Source organism: Salvelinus namaycush, chromosome 15, assembly GCF_016432855.1.
Source record: "Salvelinus namaycush isolate Seneca chromosome 15, SaNama_1.0, whole genome shotgun sequence".
Taxonomy (NCBI): Eukaryota; Metazoa; Chordata; class Actinopteri; order Salmoniformes; family Salmonidae; genus Salvelinus; species Salvelinus namaycush.
In genome coordinates this window covers 3,037,455-3,059,840 of record NC_052321.1, presented here as the reverse complement: position 1 = coordinate 3,059,840, position 22,386 = coordinate 3,037,455, and the positions used below count along the sequence as shown (strand labels likewise).

General features: G+C 49.4%; 1 protein-coding gene across 1 annotated transcript in view; it reads left to right on the top strand.

The window, feature by feature from the left end:
* The window catches only part of manba (mannosidase, beta A, lysosomal), a 35,473-nt gene extending 13,324 nt beyond the window's left edge, over positions 1-22,149 (top strand). The window contains exons 6-9 of the mRNA XM_039008849.1: positions 7,585-7,729; positions 16,798-16,940; positions 20,973-21,236; positions 21,670-22,149. Of these exons, the coding sequence (XP_038864777.1) occupies positions 7,585-7,729; positions 16,798-16,940; positions 20,973-21,236; positions 21,670-21,897 (780 nt within the window). The 3' untranslated portion in view covers positions 21,898-22,149. The remainder of the gene's footprint in view (positions 1-7,584; positions 7,730-16,797; positions 16,941-20,972; positions 21,237-21,669) is intronic.
* The last annotated feature ends 237 nt before the right edge of the window (positions 22,150-22,386 follow it).

The following is a 22,386-nucleotide window of genomic DNA, read 5'->3' as shown; positions in this document are numbered from 1 at the left end:
TGTACATCACACAGGTACACCAGATACTGTACATCACACAGGTACACCAGACACTACATCACACAGGTACACCAGATACTGTACATCACACAGGTACACCAGACACTACGTCACACAGGTACACCAGACACTACATCACACAGGTACACCAGACACTACATTACACAGGTACACCAGACACTACATTACACAGGTACACCAGACACTACATCACACAGGTACACCAGACACTACGTCACACAGGTACACCAGACACTACATCACACAGGTACACCAGACACTACATCACACAGGTACACCAGACACTACATCACACAGGTACACCAGACACTACGTCACACAGGTACACCAGACACTACATCACACAGGTACACCAGACACTACGTCACACAGGTACACCAGACACTACGTCACACAGGTACACCAGATACTGTACATCACACAGGTACACCAGATACTGTCCATCACACAGGTACACCAGACACTACATCACACAGGTACACCAGACACTACATCACACAGGTACACCAGACACTACATCACACAGGTACACCAGACACTACATCACACAGGTACACCGGACACTACATCACACAGGTACACCAGACACTACGTCACACAGGTACACCAGACACTGTACATCACACAGGTACACCAGACACTACATCACACAGGTACACCAGACACTACATTACACAGGTACACCAGACACTACATCACACAGGTACACCAGACACTGCATCACACAGGTACACCAGACACTACATCACACAGGTACACCAGATACTGTACATTACACAGGTACACCAGACACTACATCACACAGGTACACCAGACACTACATCACACAGGTACACCAGACACTACGTCACACAGGTACACCAGACACTACATCACACAGGTACACCAGACACTACGTCACACAGGTACACCAGACACTACGTCACACAGGTACACCAGATACTGTACATCACACAGGTACACCAGATACTGTCCATCACACAGGTACACCAGACACTACATCACACAGGTACACCAGACACTACATCACACAGGTACACCAGACACTACATCACACAGGTACACCGGACACTACATCACACAGGTACACCAGACACTACATCACACAGGTACACCAGACACTACATCACACAGGTACACCAGACACTACATCACACAGGTACACCGGACACTACATCACACAGGTGCACCAGATACTACATCACACAGGTACACCAGACACTACATCACACAGGTACACCAGACACTACGTCACACATGTACACCAGATACTACATTACACAGGTACACCGGACACTACATCACACAGGTACACCAGACACTACATCACACAGGTACACCAGACACTACATCACACAGGTACACCAGACACTACATCACACAGGTACACCAGACACTACGTCACACAGGTACACCAGACACTACGTCACACAGGTACACCAGACACTACATTACACAGGTACACCAGACACTACATTACACAGGTACACCAGACACTACGTCACACAGGTACACCAGACACTACGTCACACAGGTACACCAGACACTACATTACACAGGTACACCAGACACTACATTACACAGGTACACCAGACACTTTATCACACAGGTACACCAGACACTACGTCACACAGGTACACCAGATACTGTACATCACACAGGTACACCAGACACTACGTCACACAGGTACACCAGATACTGTACATCACACAGGTACACCAGACACTACGTCACACAGGTACACCAGACACTACATCACACAGGTACACCAGACACTACATCACACAGGTACACCAGACACTACATCACACAGGTACACCAGACACTACATTACACAGGTACACCAGATACTGTACATCACACAGGTACACCAGACACTACATCACACAGGTACACCAGACACTACATTACACAGGTACACCAGATACTGTACATCACACAGGTACACCAGACACTACATCACACAGGTACACCAGACACTACATTACACAGGTACACCAGATACTGTACATCACACAGGTACACCAGACACTACATCACACAGGTACACCAGACACTACATCACACAGGTACACCAGACACTACATCACACAGGTACACCAGATACTGTACATCACACAGGTACACCAGACACTACATCACACAGGTACACCAGATACTGTACATCACACAGGTACACCAGACACTACGTCACACAGGTACACCAGACACTACATCACACAGGTACACCAGACACTACATTACACAGGTACACCAGACACTACATTACACAGGTACACCAGACACTACATCACACAGGTACACCAGACACTACATCACACAGGTACACCAGACACTACGTCACACAGGTACACCAGATACTACATCACACAGGTACACCAGACACTACATCACACAGGTACACCAGACACTACATCACACAGGTACACCAGACACTACGTCACACAGGTACACCAGATACTGTACATCACACAGGTACACCAGACACTACGTCACACAGGTACACCAGATACTGTACATCACACAGGTACACCAGACACTACATCACACAGGTACACCAGACACTACATCACACAGGTACACCAGACACTACATCACACAGGTACACCAGATACTGTACATCACACAGGTACACCAGACACTACATCACACAGGTACACCAGATACTGTACATCACACAGGTACACCAGACACTACGTCACACAGGTACACCAGACACTACATCACACAGGTACACCAGACACTACATTACACAGGTACACCAGACACTACATTACACAGGTACACCAGACACTACATCACACAGGTACACCAGACACTACGTCACACAGGTACACCAGACACTACATCACACAGGTACACCAGACACTACATCACACAGGTACACCAGACACTACGTCACACAGGTACACCAGACACTACATCACACAGGTACACCAGACACTACATTACACAGGTACACCAGACACTACATCACACAGGTACACCAGACACTACATCACACAGGTACACCAGACACTACATCACACAGGTACACCAGACACTACAAAACACAGGTACACCAGATACTACATCACACAGGTACACCAGACACTACATCACACAGGTACACCAGACACTACATCACACAGGTACACCAGACACTACGTCACACAGGTACACCAGATACTGTACATCACACAGGTACACCAGACACTACGTCACACAGGTACACCAGATACTGTACATCACACAGGTACACCAGACACTACATCACACAGGTACACCAGACACTACATCACACAGGTACACCAGACACTACATCACACAGGTACACCAGACACTACATCACACAGGTACACCAGATACTACATTACACAGGTACACCAGACACTACATCACACAGGTACACCAGACACTACATCACACAGGTACACCAGACACTACATCACACAGGTACACCAGACACTACATCACACAGGTACACCAGACACTACATCACACAGGTACACCAGACACTACATCACACAGGTACACCAGACACTACATCACACAGGTACACCAGACACTACATCACACAGGTACACCAGACACTACGTCACACAGGTACACCAGACACTACATCACACAGGTACACCAGACACTACATCACACAGGTACACCAGACACTACATCACACAGGTACACCAGACACTACATCACACAGGTACACCAGACACTACATCACACAGGTACACCAGACACTACATCACACAGGTACACCAGACACTACATCACACAGGTACACCAGACACTACATCACACAGGTACACCAGACACTACGTCACACAGGTACACCAGACACTACATCACACAGGTACACCAGACACTACGTCACACAGGTACACCAGACACTACATCACACAGGTACACCAGACACTACATTACACAGGTACACCAGACACTACATCACACAGGTACACCAGACACTACATCACACAGGTACACCAGACACTACATCACACAGGTACACCAGACACTACATCACACAGGTACACCAGACACTACATCACACAGGTACACCAGACACTACATCACACAGGTACACCAGACACTACATCACACAGGTACACCAGACACTACGTCACACAGGTACACCAGATACTGTACATCACACAGGTACACCAGACACTACGTCACACAGGTACACCAGATACTACGTCACACAGGTACACCAGACACTACATTACACAGGTACACCAGACACTACGTCACACAGGTACACCAGATACTACATCACACAGGTACACCAGACACTACATTACACAGGTACACCAGACACTACATCACACAGGTACACCAGACACTACGTCACACAGGTACACCAGACACTACATCACACAGGTACACCAGACACTACATTACACAGGTACACCAGACACTACATCACACAGGTACACCAGACACTACATCACACAGGTACACCAGACACTACATCACACAGGTACACCAGACACTACAAAACACAGGTACACCAGATACTACATCACACAGGTACACCAGACACTACATCACACAGGTACACCAGACACTACATCACACAGGTACACCAGACACTACGTCACACAGGTACACCAGATACTGTACATCACACAGGTACACCAGACACTACGTCACACAGGTACACCAGATACTGTACATCACACAGGTACACCAGACACTACATCACACAGGTACACCAGACACTACATCACACAGGTACACCAGACACTACATCACACAGGTACACCAGACACTACATCACACAGGTACACCAGATACTACATTACACAGGTACACCAGACACTACATCACACAGGTACACCAGACACTACATCACACAGGTACACCAGACACTACATCACACAGGTACACCAGACACTACATCACACAGGTACACCAGACACTACATCACACAGGTACACCAGACACTACATCACACAGGTACACCAGACACTACATCACACAGGTACACCAGACACTACATCACACAGGTACACCAGACACTACGTCACACAGGTACACCAGACACTACATCACACAGGTACACCAGACACTACATCACACAGGTACACCAGACACTACATCACACAGGTACACCAGACACTACATCACACAGGTACACCAGACACTACATCACACAGGTACACCAGACACTACATCACACAGGTACACCAGACACTACATCACACAGGTACACCAGACACTACATCACACAGGTACACCAGACACTACGTCACACAGGTACACCAGACACTACATCACACAGGTACACCAGACACTACGTCACACAGGTACACCAGACACTACATCACACAGGTACACCAGACACTACATTACACAGGTACACCAGACACTACATCACACAGGTACACCAGACACTACATCACACAGGTACACCAGACACTACATCACACAGGTACACCAGACACTACATCACACAGGTACACCAGACACTACATCACACAGGTACACCAGACACTACATCACACAGGTACACCAGACACTACATCACACAGGTACACCAGACACTACGTCACACAGGTACACCAGATACTGTACATCACACAGGTACACCAGACACTACGTCACACAGGTACACCAGATACTACGTCACACAGGTACACCAGACACTACATTACACAGGTACACCAGACACTACGTCACACAGGTACACCAGATACTACATCACACAGGTACACCAGACACTACATTACACAGGTACACCAGACACTACATCACACAGGTACACCAGACACTACGTCACACAGGTACACCAGACACTACATCACACAGGTACACCAGACACTACATCACACAGGTACACCAGACACTACGTCACACAGGTACACCAGACACTACATCACACAGGTACACCAGACACTACGTCACACAGGTACACCAGACACTACGTCACACAGGTACACCAGACACTACATCACACAGGTACACCAGACACTACATCACACAGGTACACCAGACACTACATCACACAGGTACACCAGACACTACGTCACACAGGTACACCAGACACTACGTCACACAGGTACACCAGACACTACGTCACACAGGTACACCAGACACTACATCACACAGGTACACCAGACACTACATCACACAGGTACACCAGACACTACATCACACAGGTACACCAGACACTACATCACACAGGTACACCAGACACTACATCACACAGGTACACCAGACACTACATCACACAGGTACACCAGACACTACATCACACAGGTACACCAGACACTACGTCACACAGGTACACCAGACACTACATCACACAGGTACACCAGACACTACATCACACAGGTACACCAGACACTACATCACACAGGTACACCAGACACTACATCACACAGGTACACCAGACACTACATCACACAGGTACACCAGACACTACATCACACAGGTACACCAGACACTACGTCACACAGGTACACCAGACACTACGTCACACAGGTACACCAGACACTACGTCACACAGGTACACCGGACACTACATCACACAGGTACACCAGACACTACGTCACACAGGTACACCAGACACTACGTCACGCAGGTACACCAGACACTACGTCACACAGGTACACCAGACACTACGTCACACAGGTACACCAGACATTACGTCACACAGGTACACCGGACACTACGTCACACAGGTACACCGGACACTACGTCACACAGGTACACCGGACACTACGTCACACAGGTACACCAGACACTACATCACACAGGTACACCAGACACTACATCACACAGGTACACCAGACACTACATCACACAGGTACACCAGATACTGTACATCACACAGGTACACCAGATACTGTACATCACACAGGTACACCAGACACTACATCACACAGGTACACCAGACACTACATCACACAGGTACACCAGACACTACATCACACAGGTACACCAGACACTACATCACACAGGTACACCAGACACTACATCACACAGGTACACCAGACACTACATTACACAGGTACACCAGACACTACATCACACAGGTACACCAGATACTGTACATTACACAGGTACACCAGACACTACGTCACACAGGTACACCAGACACTGTACATCACACAGGGACACCAGACACTACATCACACAGGTACACCAGACACTACGTCACACAGGTACACCAGACACTACGTCACACAGGTACACCAGACACTACATCACACAGGTACACCAGATTCTGTACATCACACAGGTACACCAGACTCTACATCACACAGGTACACCAGATTCTGTACATTACACAGGTACACCAGACACTACGTCACACAGGTACACCAGACACTGTACATCACAGCCATGTGTTTTGCTGAGATCAGAGCTTGTGTTCACTTTGCCTTCACACACGTATAGCGACTCCGCAGCAATCTACAGCCATCTGTCTCAGGGTTCACTGAGTGGTCTTCCTCCAGGTCATGTGACTGTGAGTGGTCTTCCTCCCGGTCATGTGACTGTGAGTGGTCTTCCTCCAGGTCATGTGACTGTGAGTGGTCTTCCTCCAGGTCATGTGACTGAGTGGTCTTCCTCCAGGTCATGCAGGCCCAGTGTGTTAAGGTCCAGACAGAGTTCTACCGCCGCAGCCAGAGTGAGGTCATCGAGGGCAAAGGTCACACCATGGGAGCTCTCTACTGGCAACTCAATGATATCTGGCAGGGCCCGTCCTGGTCCTCTATAGGTAAGTACTGTTACAGGATGTCCTGGTCCTCTATAGGTGGGTACTGTTACAGGATGTCCTGGTCCTCTATAGGTAAGTACTGTTACAGGATGTCCTGGTCCTCTATAGGTGGGTACTGTTACAGGATGTCCTGGTCCTCTATAGGTAAGTACTGTTACAGGATGTCCTGGTCCTCTATAGGTAGGTACTGTTACAGGATGTCCTGGTCCTCTATAGGTGGGTACTGTTACAGGATGTCCTGGTCCTCTATAGGTAGGTACTGTTACAGGATGTCCTGGTCCTCTATAGGTAGGTACTGTTACAGGATGTCCTGGTCCTCTATAGGTAGGTACTGTTACAGGATGTCCTGGTCCTCTATAGGTAGGTACTGTTACAGGATGTCCTGGTCCTCTATAGGTAGGTACTGTTACAGGATGTCCTGGTCCTCTATAGGTGGGTACTGTTACAGGATGTCCTGGTCCTCTATAGGTAGGTACTGTTACAGGATGTCCTGGTCCTCTATAGGTAGGTACTGTTACAGGATGTCCTGGTCCTCTATAGGTAGGTACTGTTACAGGATGTCCTGGTCCTCTATAGGTGGGTACTGTTACAGGATGTCCTGGTCCTCTATAGGTAGGTACTGTTACAGGATGTCCTGGTCCTCTATAGGTAGGTACTGTTACAGGATGTCCTGGTCCTCTATAGGTAGGTACTGTTACAGGATGTCCTGGTCCTCTATAGGTAGGTACTGTTACAGGATGTCCTGGTCCTCTATAGGTAGGTACTGTTACAGGATGTCCTGGTCCTCTATAGGTAGGTACTGTTACAGGATGTCCTGGTCCTCTATAGGTAGGTACTGTTACAGGATGTCCTGGTCCTCTATAGGTAGGTACTGTTACAGGATGTCCTGGAGGGCATTTACACATCTGCACGTTGAAGTTACACACAAATATAAAAGTGAAAGAATAGAGTTAAGAAATATATAAATATTAGGACGAGCTATTGTCGTGGAGAATCGTCTCAGAAATATAACACTCTTACAAGAACTTGTGAATTCAATAAAGACTTTAATACAAAGTAGCAAAGCCGAGCCCCTCCATGGAAAGACCCTATCACAAACGTAACAGCGCCGAGCCCCTCCATGGAAAGAGACTAAATTCTCATATTACAGAGTCCTGCCTTTATAGGATTCTGTCTTTGCATAATGTATAGAGTCCCCTCCCTCTATATGAAAATAGCTTCCCTTGACTTTTCTCTATGATTATCTTTTCATCTCAGAGCTTGCTTGTTCACGCCCACTAACGCTCATATCTGCTTTTGGTTAGGTTATAACGATGACAGAACCCTTTTCACGTCCTAAAATAATGCATGCTTATGTTTTACGTGTTAGTCATCAGTTATCTTGCTACCATCTTTCTTTCTGTATCCTGCTGACCATAGTATGTCCAGCTGTCATAAATGTACGTGTGGTCTTGGTTAATGTACTCTTTCAAAAATAGAGTATAGCCTGGGTGTCAAATGGCCTGGGTGTCATCTTCTCTTAATGTGCATGTCCTTGCTACTTCAGCCTGGCAACTAGACCTATTTATATTTAATGCTCAGTTCTCCTTAATGGTTTTCTTCAACACAATACATTATACATTATATACATATGAGATGAGTAAAGCAGTATGTAAACATTATTAAAGTGACTCGTGTTCCATTATTAAAGTGACCAGTGATTCCATGTCTATGTATATAGGGCAGCAGCCTCTAAGGTGCAGGGTTACATAACCGGGTGGAAGCCGGCTAGTGATGGCTGTTTAACTTCTTACGGCTGAGATCCTGTTAACGGGATCGACTTGACAACAGCCAGGGAAAGTGCAGGGCGCCAAATTCAAACAGACACCTCATAATTAAAATTCCTCAAATATACAAGTATTTTACACCCTTTTAAAGATAAACTTGTTGTTTATCCCACCACAGTGTCCGATTTCAAAAAGGCTTTACGACGAAAGCAAACCATCTGATTATGTTAGGTCAGTACCTCGTCACAGAAAAACAGCCATTTTTCCAGCCAAAAAGAGGAGTCACAAAAAGCAGAAAGATAAAATGAATCACTAACCTTTGATGATCTTCATCAGATGACACTCATAGGACTTCATGTTACACAATACATGTATGTTTTGTTCGGTAAAGTTCATATTTATATCCAAAAATCTTAGTTTACATTGGCGCGTTATGTTCAGTAATGTTTTGCCTCTAAAACTTCCGGTGATTTTGCAGAGCCACATCAATTTACAGAAATACTCATAATAAACATTGCTAAAAGATACAAGTGTTAAACATGGAACTTTAGATCCACTTCTCCTTAATTCAACCGCTGTGTCAGATTTCAAAAAAACTTTACGGAAAAAGCACACCATGCAATAATCTGAGTACGGCGCTCAGACACAAAAACAAGCCATACAGGTACCCGCCATGTTGTGGAGTCAACAGAAGTTAGAAATAGCATTATAAATATTCACTTACCTTTGATGATCTTCATCAGAATGCACTCCCAGGAATCCCAGTTCCACAATAAATGTTTGTTTTGTTTCGATAAAGTCCATAATTTATGTCCAAATATACCTCCTTTTTGTTTGCGCGTTTAGTGCACAAATCCAAACTCAGGAGGTGCGGGCAAGTCCAGGCCAAAGTTCAGATGAAAAGTCATATTACAGTTCGTAGAAACATGTCAAACGAAGTATAGAATCAATCTTTAGGATGTTTTTATCATAAATCTTCAATAATGTTTCAACCGGAGAATTCCTTTGTAGAAATGCAATGGAACGCAGCTAACTCTTTCACAGGAAAGTAACGAGACTGAGCCCATGGCACTCTGCCAGACCCCTGACTCAAACAGCTCTCATTCCCCCCTCCTTCACAGTAGAAGCATCAAACAAGGTTCTAAAGACTGCTGACATCTAGTGGAAGCCTTGGGAAGTGCAATATGACCCCATAGACACTGTATATTCAATAGGCAATGACTTGAAAAACTACAAACCTCAGATTTCCCACTTCCTGGTTGGATTTTTTCTCAGGTTTTTGCCTGACATATGAGTTCTGTTATACTCACAGACATTTCAAACAGTTTTAGAAACTTCAGAGTGTTTTCTATCCAAATCGACTAATTATATGCATATCTTGGCTTCTGGGCCTGAGTAGCAGGCAGTTTACTCTGGGCACCTTATTCATCCAAGCTACTCAATACTGCCCCCAGCCATAAGAAGTCTGATGGCCTTGATATAGAAGCTGTTTTTCCAGCCTCTCGGTCCTTGCTTTGATGCACCTGTACTGACCTCACCTTCTGGATGATAGCAGGGTGAACAGGCAGTGGCTCGGGTGGTTGTTGTCCTTGATGATCTTTTTGGCCTTCCTGTGACATCGGGTGCTGTAGGTGTCCTGGAGGGCAGGCAGTGTGCCCTCGGTGATGCGTTGGGCAGACCTTTCCACCCTCTGGAGAGCCTTGCAGTTGTGGGCAGTGCAGTTGCCGTACCAGGCGGTGATACAGCCTGACAGGATGCTCTCAATTGTGTATCTGTAAAACTTTGTGAGGGTATTAAGGGCCAAGCCAAATTTCTTAAAAAGAGGCTCTGTTGCGCCTTCTTCACCACACCCTTTCAGGAAGTCCAGGACCCAGTTCCACAGGGCGGTGTTTAGACCCAGGGCCCCGAGCTTAATGATGAGCTTGGAGGGTACTATGGTGTTGAAGGCTGAGCTATAGTCAATGAACAGCATTCATACATAGGTATTCCTCTTGTCCAGATGGGACAGGGCAGTGTGCAGAGTGATGGCGATTGCATCATCCTTGGATCTATTGGGGCGGTAAGCAAATTGAAGTGGGTCTAGGGTGACAGGTAAGGTAGAGGTGATATGATCCTTAACTAGCCTCTCAAAGCAGTGAGTGCTACGGGGCTATAGTCATTTAGTTCGGTTACCTTTGCTTTCTTGGGAACAGGAACAATGTTGGCCATCTTGAAGCATGTGGGGACAGCAGACTGGGATAGGGAGAGATTGAATATGTCCGTAAACACTCCAACTAGCTGGTCTGCGCATGCTCGGAGGACGCGGGTAGGGATGCCGCCTGGGCCAGTGGCCTTGCGAGGGTTAACACGCTTAAATGTCTTACTCACATCGGCCATGGAGAAGGAGAGCCCACAATCCTTGGAAGCGGGCCGCGTCAGTGGCACTGTGTTCTCCTCAAAGCGGGCGAAGAAGGCGTTTAGCTTGTCCGGGAGCAAAACGTCGGTGTCCGCGACCTGGCTTGTTTTCCCTTTGTAGTCCGTGATTGTCTGTAGACCCTGCCACATACGTCTCGTGTCTGAGCCGTTGAATTGCGACTCCACTTTGTCTCTGTACTGACGGTTTGCCTGTTTGATTGCCTCACGAAGGGCATAATTACACTGTTTGCATTCAACCATATTCCCAGTCACCTTGCCGTGGTTAAATGCGGAGGTTTGCATTTTCAGTTTTGCGCGAATTCTGCAATCTATCCACGGTTTTTGGTTTGGGTAGGTTTTAATAGGCACAGTGGGAACAACATCCCCGATACACTTCCTGATGAACTCAGTCACCGTGTCCATGTATACGTCAATGTTATTCTCAGGGGCTACCCGGAACATATCCCAGTCCGCGTGATCGAAACAATATTGAAGCATGGATTCTGATTGGTCAGACCAGCGTTGAATAGACCTTAGCACAGGTACTTCCTGTTTGAGTTTCTGCCTATAGGAAGAGAGGAGCAGAATGGACTCGTGATCTGATTTGCCCAAGGGAGGATCGGGGGAGGGCCTTGTAGCCATGCTGGAAGGGAGAGTAATAGTAGAGAGTTTTTGAAGCGCGAGTACTACAGGAAATGTGTTGATATAACTTCGGTAGCATTGTCCTCAAATTTGCTTTATTAAAATCCCCAGCTACAATAAATGCGGCCTCAGGATATGTTGTTTCCAGTTTGCATAAAGTCCAGTGAAGTTCCTTGAGGACCGTCGTGGTATCGGCTTGAGGGGGAATATACACGGCTGTTACTATAACCGAAGAGAATTCTCTTGTGAGGTAATACGGTCGCCATTTGATTGTGAGGTATTCTAGGTCAGGTGAACAAAAGGACTTGAGTTTCTGTACGTTGTCACAATCACACCATGAGAAGTTAATCATGAAACATACACCACCACCCTTCTTCTTCTTCTTATGTCCCATGTTGCCTTTTGAATGAAGTGTCCATTATTATGTCCTGCAATGCTGCAGTCTACCAAGCAGCGGTGGTGCTGCAGTCTACCAAGCAGCGGTGGTGCTGCAGTCTACCAAGCAGCGGTGGTGCTGCAGTCTACCAAGCAGCGGTGGTGTTGCAGTCTACCAAGCAGCGGTGGTCCTGCAGTCTACCAAGCAGCGGTGGTCCTGCAGTCTACCAAGCAGCGGTAGTGTTGCAGTCTACCAAGCAGCGGTGGTGCTGCAGTCTACCAAGCAGCGGTGGTCCTGCAGTCTACCAAGCAGCGGTGGTGCTGCAGTCTACCAAGCAGCGGTGGTGCTGCAGTCTACCAAGCAGCGGTGGTGCTGCAGTCTACCAAGCAGCGGTGGTCCTGCAGTCTACCAAGCAGCGGTAGTCCTGCAGTCTACCAAGCAGCGGTGGTGCTGCAGTCTACCAAGCAGCGGTGGTGCTGCAGTCTACCAAGCAGCGGTGGTGCTGCAGTCTACCAAGCAGCGGTGGTCCTGCAGTCTACCAAGCAGCGGTGGTCCTGCAGTCTACCAAGCAGCGGTGGTGCTGCAGTCTACCAAGCAGCGGTGGTGCTGCAGTCTACCAAGCAGCGGTAGTCCTGCAGTCTACCAAGCAGCGGTGGTGTTGCAGTCTACCAAGCAGCGGTGGTGCTGCAGTCTACCAAGCAGCGGTGGTGCTGCAGTCTACCAAGCAGCGGTGGTCCTGCAGTCTACCAAGCAGCGGTGGTGCTGCAGTCTACCAAGCAGCGGTGGTGTTGCAGTCTACCAAGCAGCGGTGGTCCTGCAGTCTACCAAGCAGCGGTAGTCCTGCAGTCTACCAAGCAGCGGTGGTGTTGCAGTCTACCAAGCAGCGGTGGTCCTGCAGTCTACCAAGCAGCGGTGGTGCTGCAGTCTACCAAGCAGCGGTGGTCCTGCAGTCTACCAAGCAGCGGTGGTGCTGCAGTCTACCAAGCAGCGGTGGTGTTGCAGTCTACCAAGCAGCGGTGGTCCTGCAGTCTACCAAGCAGCGGTAGTGCTGCAGTCTACCAAGCAGCGGTGGTCCTGCAGTCTACCAAGCAGCGGTGGTGCTGCAGTCTACCAAGCAGCGGTGGTGTTGCAGTCTACCAAGCAGCGGTGGTCCTGCAGTCTACCAGCTCAATTTCGAGTCTCATAGCAAAGGGTCTGAATACTTATGTAAATTAAGTATTTCTGTTTTTTGTTATAAATTTGCTAAGAATTCTAAAAAAACATTTTGGTCTTGTCATTATGGGGTGTTGTGCATAGATTGATGAGGAAAAAACTATTTAATCCCCTTTAGAATAAGGCTGTAATGTAACAAAATGTGGAAAAGGGGGGTCTGAATACTTTCCGAATTCATTGTAAATCGTATATATCCCGAGAGTCCTGGGAAATACAGCATAAATCGGAAGTGACCATTTTTAAAGCCAAGATCTGGTGACTATGCCAGGGTTCTCCCCCAGATCTGGTCACTATACCAGGGTTCTCTCCAGATCTGGTCACTATGCCAGGGTTCTCTCCAGATCTGGTCACTATACCAGGGTTCTCCCCCAGATCTGGTCACTATGCCAGGGTTCTCTCCAGATCTGGTCACTATGCCAGGGTTCTCTCCAGATCTGGTCACTATGCCAGGGTTCTCTCCAGATCTGGTCACTATGCCAGGGTTCTCTCCAGATCTGGTCACTATGCCAGGGTTCTCCCCCAGATCTGGTCACTATGCCAGGGTTCTCCCCCAGATCTGGTGACTATGCCAGGGTTCTCCCCCAGATCTGGTGACTATGCCAGGGTTCTCCCCCAGATCTGGTCACTATGCCAGGGTTCTCTCCAGATCTGGTCACTATGCCAGGGTTCTCCCCCAGATCTGGTCACTATGCCAGGGTTCTCCCCGAGATCTGGTCACTATGCCAGGGTTCTCTCCAGATCTGGTCACTATGCCAGGGTTCTCCCCAGATCTGGTTACTATGCCAGGGTTCTCTCCAGATCTGGTCACTATGCCAGGGTTCTCTCCAGATCTGGTCACTATGCCAGGGTTCTCCCCCAGATCTGGTCACTATGCCAGGGTTCTCTCCAGATCTGGTCACTATGCCAGGGTTCTCTCCAGATCTGGTCACTATGCCAGGGTTCTCTCTAGATCTGGTCACTATGCCAGGGTTCTCTCCAGATCTGGTCACTATACCAGGGTTCTCTCCAGATCTGGTCACTATACCAGGGTTCTCCCCCAGATCTGGTCACTATACCAGGGTTCTCTCCAGATCTGGTCACTATGCCAGGGTTCTCTCCAGATCTGGTCACTATACCAGGGTTCTCTCCAGATCTGGTCACTATGCCAGGGTTCTCTCCAGATCTGGTCACTATGCCAGGGTTCTCCCCCAGATCTGGTCACTATGCCAGGGTTCTCTCCAGATCTGGTCACTATACCAGGGTTCTCCCCCAGATCTGGTCACTATGCCAGGGTTCTCTCCAGATCTGGTCACTATGCCAGGGTTCTCTCCAGATCTGGTCACTATGCCAGGGTTCTCTCCAGATCTGGTCACTATGCCAGGGTTCTCCCCAGATCTGGTCACTATGCCAGGGTTCTCTCCAGATCTGGTCACTATGCCAGGGTTCTCTCCAGATCTGGTCACTATGCCAGGGTTCTCTCCAGATCTGGTCACTATGCCAGGGTTCTCTCCAGATCTGGTCACTATGCCAGGGTTCTCTCCAGATCTGGTCACTATACCAGGGTTCTCTCCAGATCTGGTCACTATACCAGGGTTCTACCCAAATAAGAGGGGTGCTGTGTCACCTTGTTGGCTTGGCTGTGCCACTATGTAAAGATTTCACAGCAAATTAAACTGATATTTAGTAATGATAGTAACTTCTCCAGTGGCATTGATGGGAGTTGCGCAACAAGCCGTTCATAAATTCTGAGCATGAACATGTCCCTCAAATAATTCAGGGCGTTCAGCAGTAGGCCTAGACTATCTCGCAACAGAGCACGCTCAGGATGCACAGAGCGCACCCCGAGTAGGTGTCAAATCATACCTACTTTGCAGCGACAGTCAAACAAAAGTCAAATTACCAAATTATTGCTTAACTTGCTCGATAACCTCCTGCTAGTTAACCTCCTGCTAGTTAACCTCCTGCTAGTTAACCTCCTGCTAGTTAACCTCCTGCTAGATAACCTCCTGCTAGTTAACCTCCTGCTAGTTAACCTCCTGCTAGATAACCTCCTGCTAGTTAACCTCCTGCTAGATAACCTCCTGCTCGATAACCTCCTGCTCGATAACCTCCTGCTCGATAACCTCCTGCTCGATAACCTCCTGCTCGATAACCTCCTGCTAGATAACCTCCTGCTCGATAACCTCCTGCTAGATAACCTCCTGCTCGATAACCTCCTGCTCGATAACCTCCTGCTCGATAACCTCCTGCTCGATAACCTCCTGCTAGATAACCTCCTGCTCGATAACCTCCTGCTAGATAACCTCCTGCTCGATAACCTCCTGCTCGATAACCTCCTGCTCGATAACCTCCTGCTCGATAACCTCCTGCTCGATAACCTCCTGCTCGATAACCTCCTTCAACGAATGACATATCTCCTATAGTTGATCATTATACAAATAGCAGACCGGCTCAAAAATATGGGTGACGAGTGGAAATAGTTTAAATATCAAGGTATCTACTCCAATTAGTCGACTGGTTGATTGTTTGGTAGATAGGCTGGTTGTCAACCAATATATATTTTTTTGTTGTAGAGGAGTAGCAAATACTCAGTCACCCTCGGCGAAGGGGAAATTGCTCCGCGGAAAGGCAAATTGCCTCTTGGTCTCACTGTCAAGACGTTGTGTTCTCCCAGATCTGTTCTTCTTCTTCGTCTGCAGAGTTTGGTGGGAAGTGGAAGATGCTGCATTACTTTGCCAAGGACTTCTTCTCCCCTGTGCTGCCGGTGGGCTTCGAGGACCAGGGTAGTCTGGTGGTCTATGCTGTGTCTGACCTGAGCCACGACCTTAAGCTCAGGACTGTGGTACGTTGACCCTCTCGCCATTTTCAACACGTCAAATAACTCAATACCACATTGAGTCCACACATTAAAAACACAATACACAGAAACATGCCTGTTTAATAACCTGTTTATGTATGTACAGTCAGATCTATCATTATTGGCAGCCTTGATAAAGATTAGCAAAAAATACTGTATCAAATAAATAATTTTAATATTGATCTACTGTAACGACAGTCTAGTTCTTCCTCCTCCTCGGACGAGGAGAGGAGAGAAGGATCGGAAGACCAAAATGCAGCGGGTTGTGAATACATGATGAATTTATTTAAAGACGAAGACGAACACGAAAAACACTTGGAAAATTACAAAACAACAAAACGACGTAGACTGACCTAACACATGAGAACTTACATATAACACGAAGAACACACGAACAGGTACAGACTACAACAAACGAACGAACAAACCGAAACAGTCCCGTGTGGTGCAACATACACAGACACGGAAGACAATCACCCACAAACAAACAGTGTGAACAGCCAACCTATATATGGTTCTCAATCAGAGGCAACGTCAAACACCTGTCCCTGATTGAGAACCATACAAGGCTAATTACAAGTGACCTAAACATAGAAACACGAAACATAGAATGCCCACCCCAACTCACGCCCTGACCAACTAAACACATACAAAAATAGGTCAGGAACGTGACATAACCCCCCCCTCAAGGTGCGAACTCCGGACGCACCAGCATAAAGTCTAGGGGAGGGTCTGGGTGGGCATCTGTCCACGGTGGCGGCTCAGGCTCTGGGCGTGGTCCCCATCCCACCTTAGTCAAACCCCGCTTTTGTAGCCTCCTCCAAATGGCCACCCTCCAAATTAACCCCACTGGATTAAGGGGCAGCACCGGACTGAGGGGCAGCACCGGACTGAGGGGCAGCACCGGACTGAGGGGCAGCACCGGACTGAGGGGCAGCACCAGAATGAGGAGCAGTACCAGAATGAGGGGCAACACCAGAATGACTGGCGGATCCTGGCTGGCTGGCTCTGGCGGATCCTGGCTGGCTGGCTCTGGCGGATCCTGGCTGGCTGGCTCTGGCGGATCCTGGCTGGATGATGGCTTAATGCTGGATGACGGCTCTGGCTGGTCATGGCTGGACGACGGCTCTGGCTGGTCATGGCTGGACGACGGCTCTGGCTGGTCATGGCTGGATGACGGCTCTGGCTGGTCATGGCTCGCTGACGGCTCTGGCTGGTCATGGCTCTCTGACGGCTCTGGCTGGTCATGGCTCGCTGACGGCTCTGGCTGGTCATGGCTCGCTGACGGCTCTGGCTGGTCATGGCTCGCTGACGGCTCTGGCTGGTCATGGCTCGCTGACGGCTCTGGCTGGTCATGGCTCGCTGACGGCTCTGGCTGGTCATGGCTCGCTGACGGCTCTGGCTGGTCATGGCTCGCTGACGGCTCTGGCTGGTCATGGCTGGATGACGGCTCTGGCTGGTCATGGCTCGCTGACGGCTCTGGCTGGTCATGGCTCTCTGACGGCTCTGGCTGGTCATGGCTCGCTGACGGCTCTGGCTGGTCATGGCTCGCTGACGGCTCTGGCTGGTCATGGCTCGCTGACGGCTCTGGCTGGTCATGGCTCGCTGACGGCTCTGGCTGGTCATGGCTCGCTGACGGCTCTGGCTGGTCATGGCTCGCTGACGGCTCTGGCTGGTCATGGCTCGCTGACGGCTCTGGCTGGTCATGGCTCGCTGACGGCTCTGGCTGGTCATGGCTCGCTGACGGCTCTGGCTGGTCATGGCTCGCTGACGGCTCTGGCTGGTCATGGCTCGCTGACGGCTCTGGCTGGTCATGGCTCGCTGACGGCTCTGGCTGGTCATGGCTCGCTGACGGCTCTGGCTGGTCATGGCTCGCTGACGGCTCTGGCTGGTCATGGCTCGCTGACGGCTCTGGCTGATCCGGTCTGGCGGAAGGCTCTGGCTGATCCGGTCTGGCGGAAGGCTCTGGCTGATCCGGTCTGGCGGAAGGCTCTGGCTGATCCGGTCTGGCGGAAGGCTCTGGCTGATCCGGTCTGGCGGAAGGCTTTGGCTGCTCCTGTCTGGCGGAAGGCTCTGGCGGCTCCTGTCTGGCGGAAGGCTCTAGCGGCTCCTGTCTGGCGGACGACTCTGTAGGCTCATGGCAGACGGGCGGCTTTGCAGGCTTATGGCAGACGGGCGGCTTTGAAGGCTCAATACAGACGGGCAGTTCATGCGGCGCTTGGCAGACGGACAGTTCAGACGGCGTTGGGCAGACGGGCAGTTCAGGCGCCGCTTGGCAGACGGGCAGTTCAGGCGCCGTTGGGCAGACGGGCAGTTCAGGCGCCGTTGGGCAGACGGGCAGTTCAGACGCCGCTGGGCAGACGGCAGACTCTGGCCGGCTGAGACGCACTGTAGGCCTGGTGCGTGGTGCCGGAACTGGAGGTACCGGGCTAAGGACACGCACCTTCAGGCTAGTGCGGGGAACAACAACAGGGCACACTGGACTCTCAAAGCGTACTATAGGCCTGGTGCGTGGTACCGGCACTGGTGGTACCGGGCTGAGGGCACGCACATCAGGGCAAGTACGGGGAGAAGGAACAGTGCGTACAGGGCTCTGGAGACGCACTGGAAGCCTGGTGCGTGGTGTAGGCACTGGTGGTACTGGGCTGGAGCGGGGAGGTGGCGCCGGAAATACCGGCCCGTGCAGGCGTACTGGCTCCCTTGAGCACTGAGCCTGCCCAACCTTACCTGGTTGTATACTCCCCGTCGCCCGACCAGTGCAGGGAGGTGGAATAACCCGCACCGGGCTATGTAGGCGAACCGGGGACACCATGCGTAAGGCTGGTGCCATGTAAGCCGGCCCGAGGAGACGCACTGGTGGCCAGATACGTTGGGCCGGCTTCATGACATCCGGCTCAACGCTCAATCTAGCCCGGCCGATACGAGGAGCTGGTATGTACCGCACCGGGCTATGCACACGTACAGGAGACACCCTGTGCTCTACTGCGTAACACGGTGTCTGCCCGTACTCTCGCTCTCCACGGTAAGTACAGGGAGTAGGCGCAGGTTTCCCACCTGACTTCGCCACTCTCCCTTTCAGCCCCCCCCCAATAAATTTTTGGGGTTTACTCACAGGCTTTTCGGGTTTCCAGCCACGTCTCCTTGCTGCCTCCTCAAACCACCGCTCCTGGGCTTTAGCTGCCTCCCTCTCTTCAACAGAGCGGCGATATTCCCCTGTCTGAGCCCAGGGTCCTTTTCCGTCCAATATTTCCTCCCATGTCCACGAGTCCTGGTTTCTTTGTTGCGCTCTCCCACGCCGCTTGGTCTTAGGTTGGTGGGTGATTCTGTAACGTCTGTCTAGTTCTTCCTCCTCCTCGGACGAGGAGAGGAGAGAAGGATCGGAAGACCAAAATGCAGCGGGTTGTGAATACATGATGAATTTATTTAAAGACGAAGACGAACACGAAAAACACTTGGAAAATTACAAAACAACAAAACGACGTAGACTGACCTAAACCATGAGAACTTACATATAACATGAAGAACGCACGAACAGGTACAGACTACACCTAACGAACGAACAAACCGAAACAGTCCCGTGTGGTGCACAGACACAGACACGGAAGACAATCACCCACAAACAAACAGTGTGAACAGCCTACCTTTATATGGTTCTCAATCAGAGGAAACGTCAAACACCTGTCCCTGATTGAGAACCATATAAGGCTAATTACAAGTGACCTAAACATAGAAACACAAAACATAGAATGCCCACCCCAACTCACGCCCTGACCAACTAAACACATACAAAAATAACATAAAACAGGTCAGGAACGTGACAGGTACTTAGTAAAAAACAATATCCTGGTACTTAGTAAAAAACAATATCCTGGTACTTGATATCATTGACCTTAACATGGGCTATAGGACAGGTTTGAAACAAAATGGTGCATCTTCAATATTATGGGGCCAATTTGCTTCCACTGGTCCTGGGGCCCTTTTTAACTGTGATTGTAGACTGATGTATCTTGTCGTCAGGTTTCAGTCTATGAGTGGAGCAGTCTGGATCCTGTGTGCACTGTGACTTCCGGATTCGTTCTTGTGGAAGGAGGAAGTGCTGAGGTCGTCCACAAACAGCCAATCACAGCCTTGCTGGCGGGGTGTGGGCGCGGGAGTTGTACCCGCCTCACCTGTCTCCTGACCTTTCACCTTGAGGACGTCAACAGCCAGCAAGGTCCCATTAACCACCTCTTCCTCAGCTCGCCCAAAAATGCCCAGGGGATGCTGAGACCCAACACCACAGTAAGAACGACAGCAGACACAACTAGTGACAATGACATCACTATTAACTGACCTGACTGCATCATCATGAGTTCTGCTTCTAATTACGTCATAGCAATCATATTTGTCCACTGGATCTCCTATCGGGTAGTCTGGGTTAATATACAGCTTGTTATTGAATAGATAACGAGTGCTATGTTTCACCCTCCCTGTCTCTCTGGATGGCAGGAGGACTAATGTATACGCTCTTAGGGTAGTCTGGGTTAGTATACAGCTTGTTATTGGTTGTGCATTATAATGCATTACGCATAGTTCACAGGGTGTTATATACGTGCTTATAACACATTATGAATAGGGTATTATTAGTAATGGACCAGGAGTGCTCTGTTTTCAGCCCCCCGTCTCTCTGGGTGGTCAGTATGACTGCCATAGTGACCTCTCTCTCTCCTCTCAGGCCGAGGTGCAGCAGGACGAGATGGGAGGATACACCGTGACCCTGCAGTCCTCTGCCGTAGCGGCCTTCGTATGGCTAGATGTTGGGGACGTCCCAGGACGATTCAGCACCAACGGATTCCTCATGGTCACCAAGAACAGAACAGTCACCTTTAACCCCTGGGGTCCCACCAGTACCCAGCAGCTAGCCCAGGCCCTGACTGTTACGTCATTGAGAGATGTGTACTGACTATCTTGCGTATGAAATGGCATCCTATAACCTACATAGTGCACTACTTTTGACCAGAGCTCTATGGGTTGTACACTATATAAGGAATAGGGTGCCATTTTGGACATACTTACTGAACCACTACCCAGTACCCAGGAGTTAACCCAAACCCTCTCCCTAACCTCTCTCTGAGATGAGTACTGAGATCCTCTCCCTAACCTCTCTCTGAGATGAGTACTGAGACCCTCTCTCTGAGATGAGTACTGAGACCCTCTCCCTAACCTCTCTCTGAGATGAGTACTGAGACCCGCTCCCTAACCTCTCTCTGAGATGAGTACTGTGACCCTCTCCCTAACCTCTCTCTGAGATGAGTACTGAGACCCTCTCCCTAACCTCTCTCTGAGATGAGTACTGAGACCCTCTCCCTAACCTCTCTCTGAGATGAGTACTGAGACCCTCTCCCTAACCTCTCTCTGAGATGAGTACTGAGACCCTCTCCCTAACCTCTCA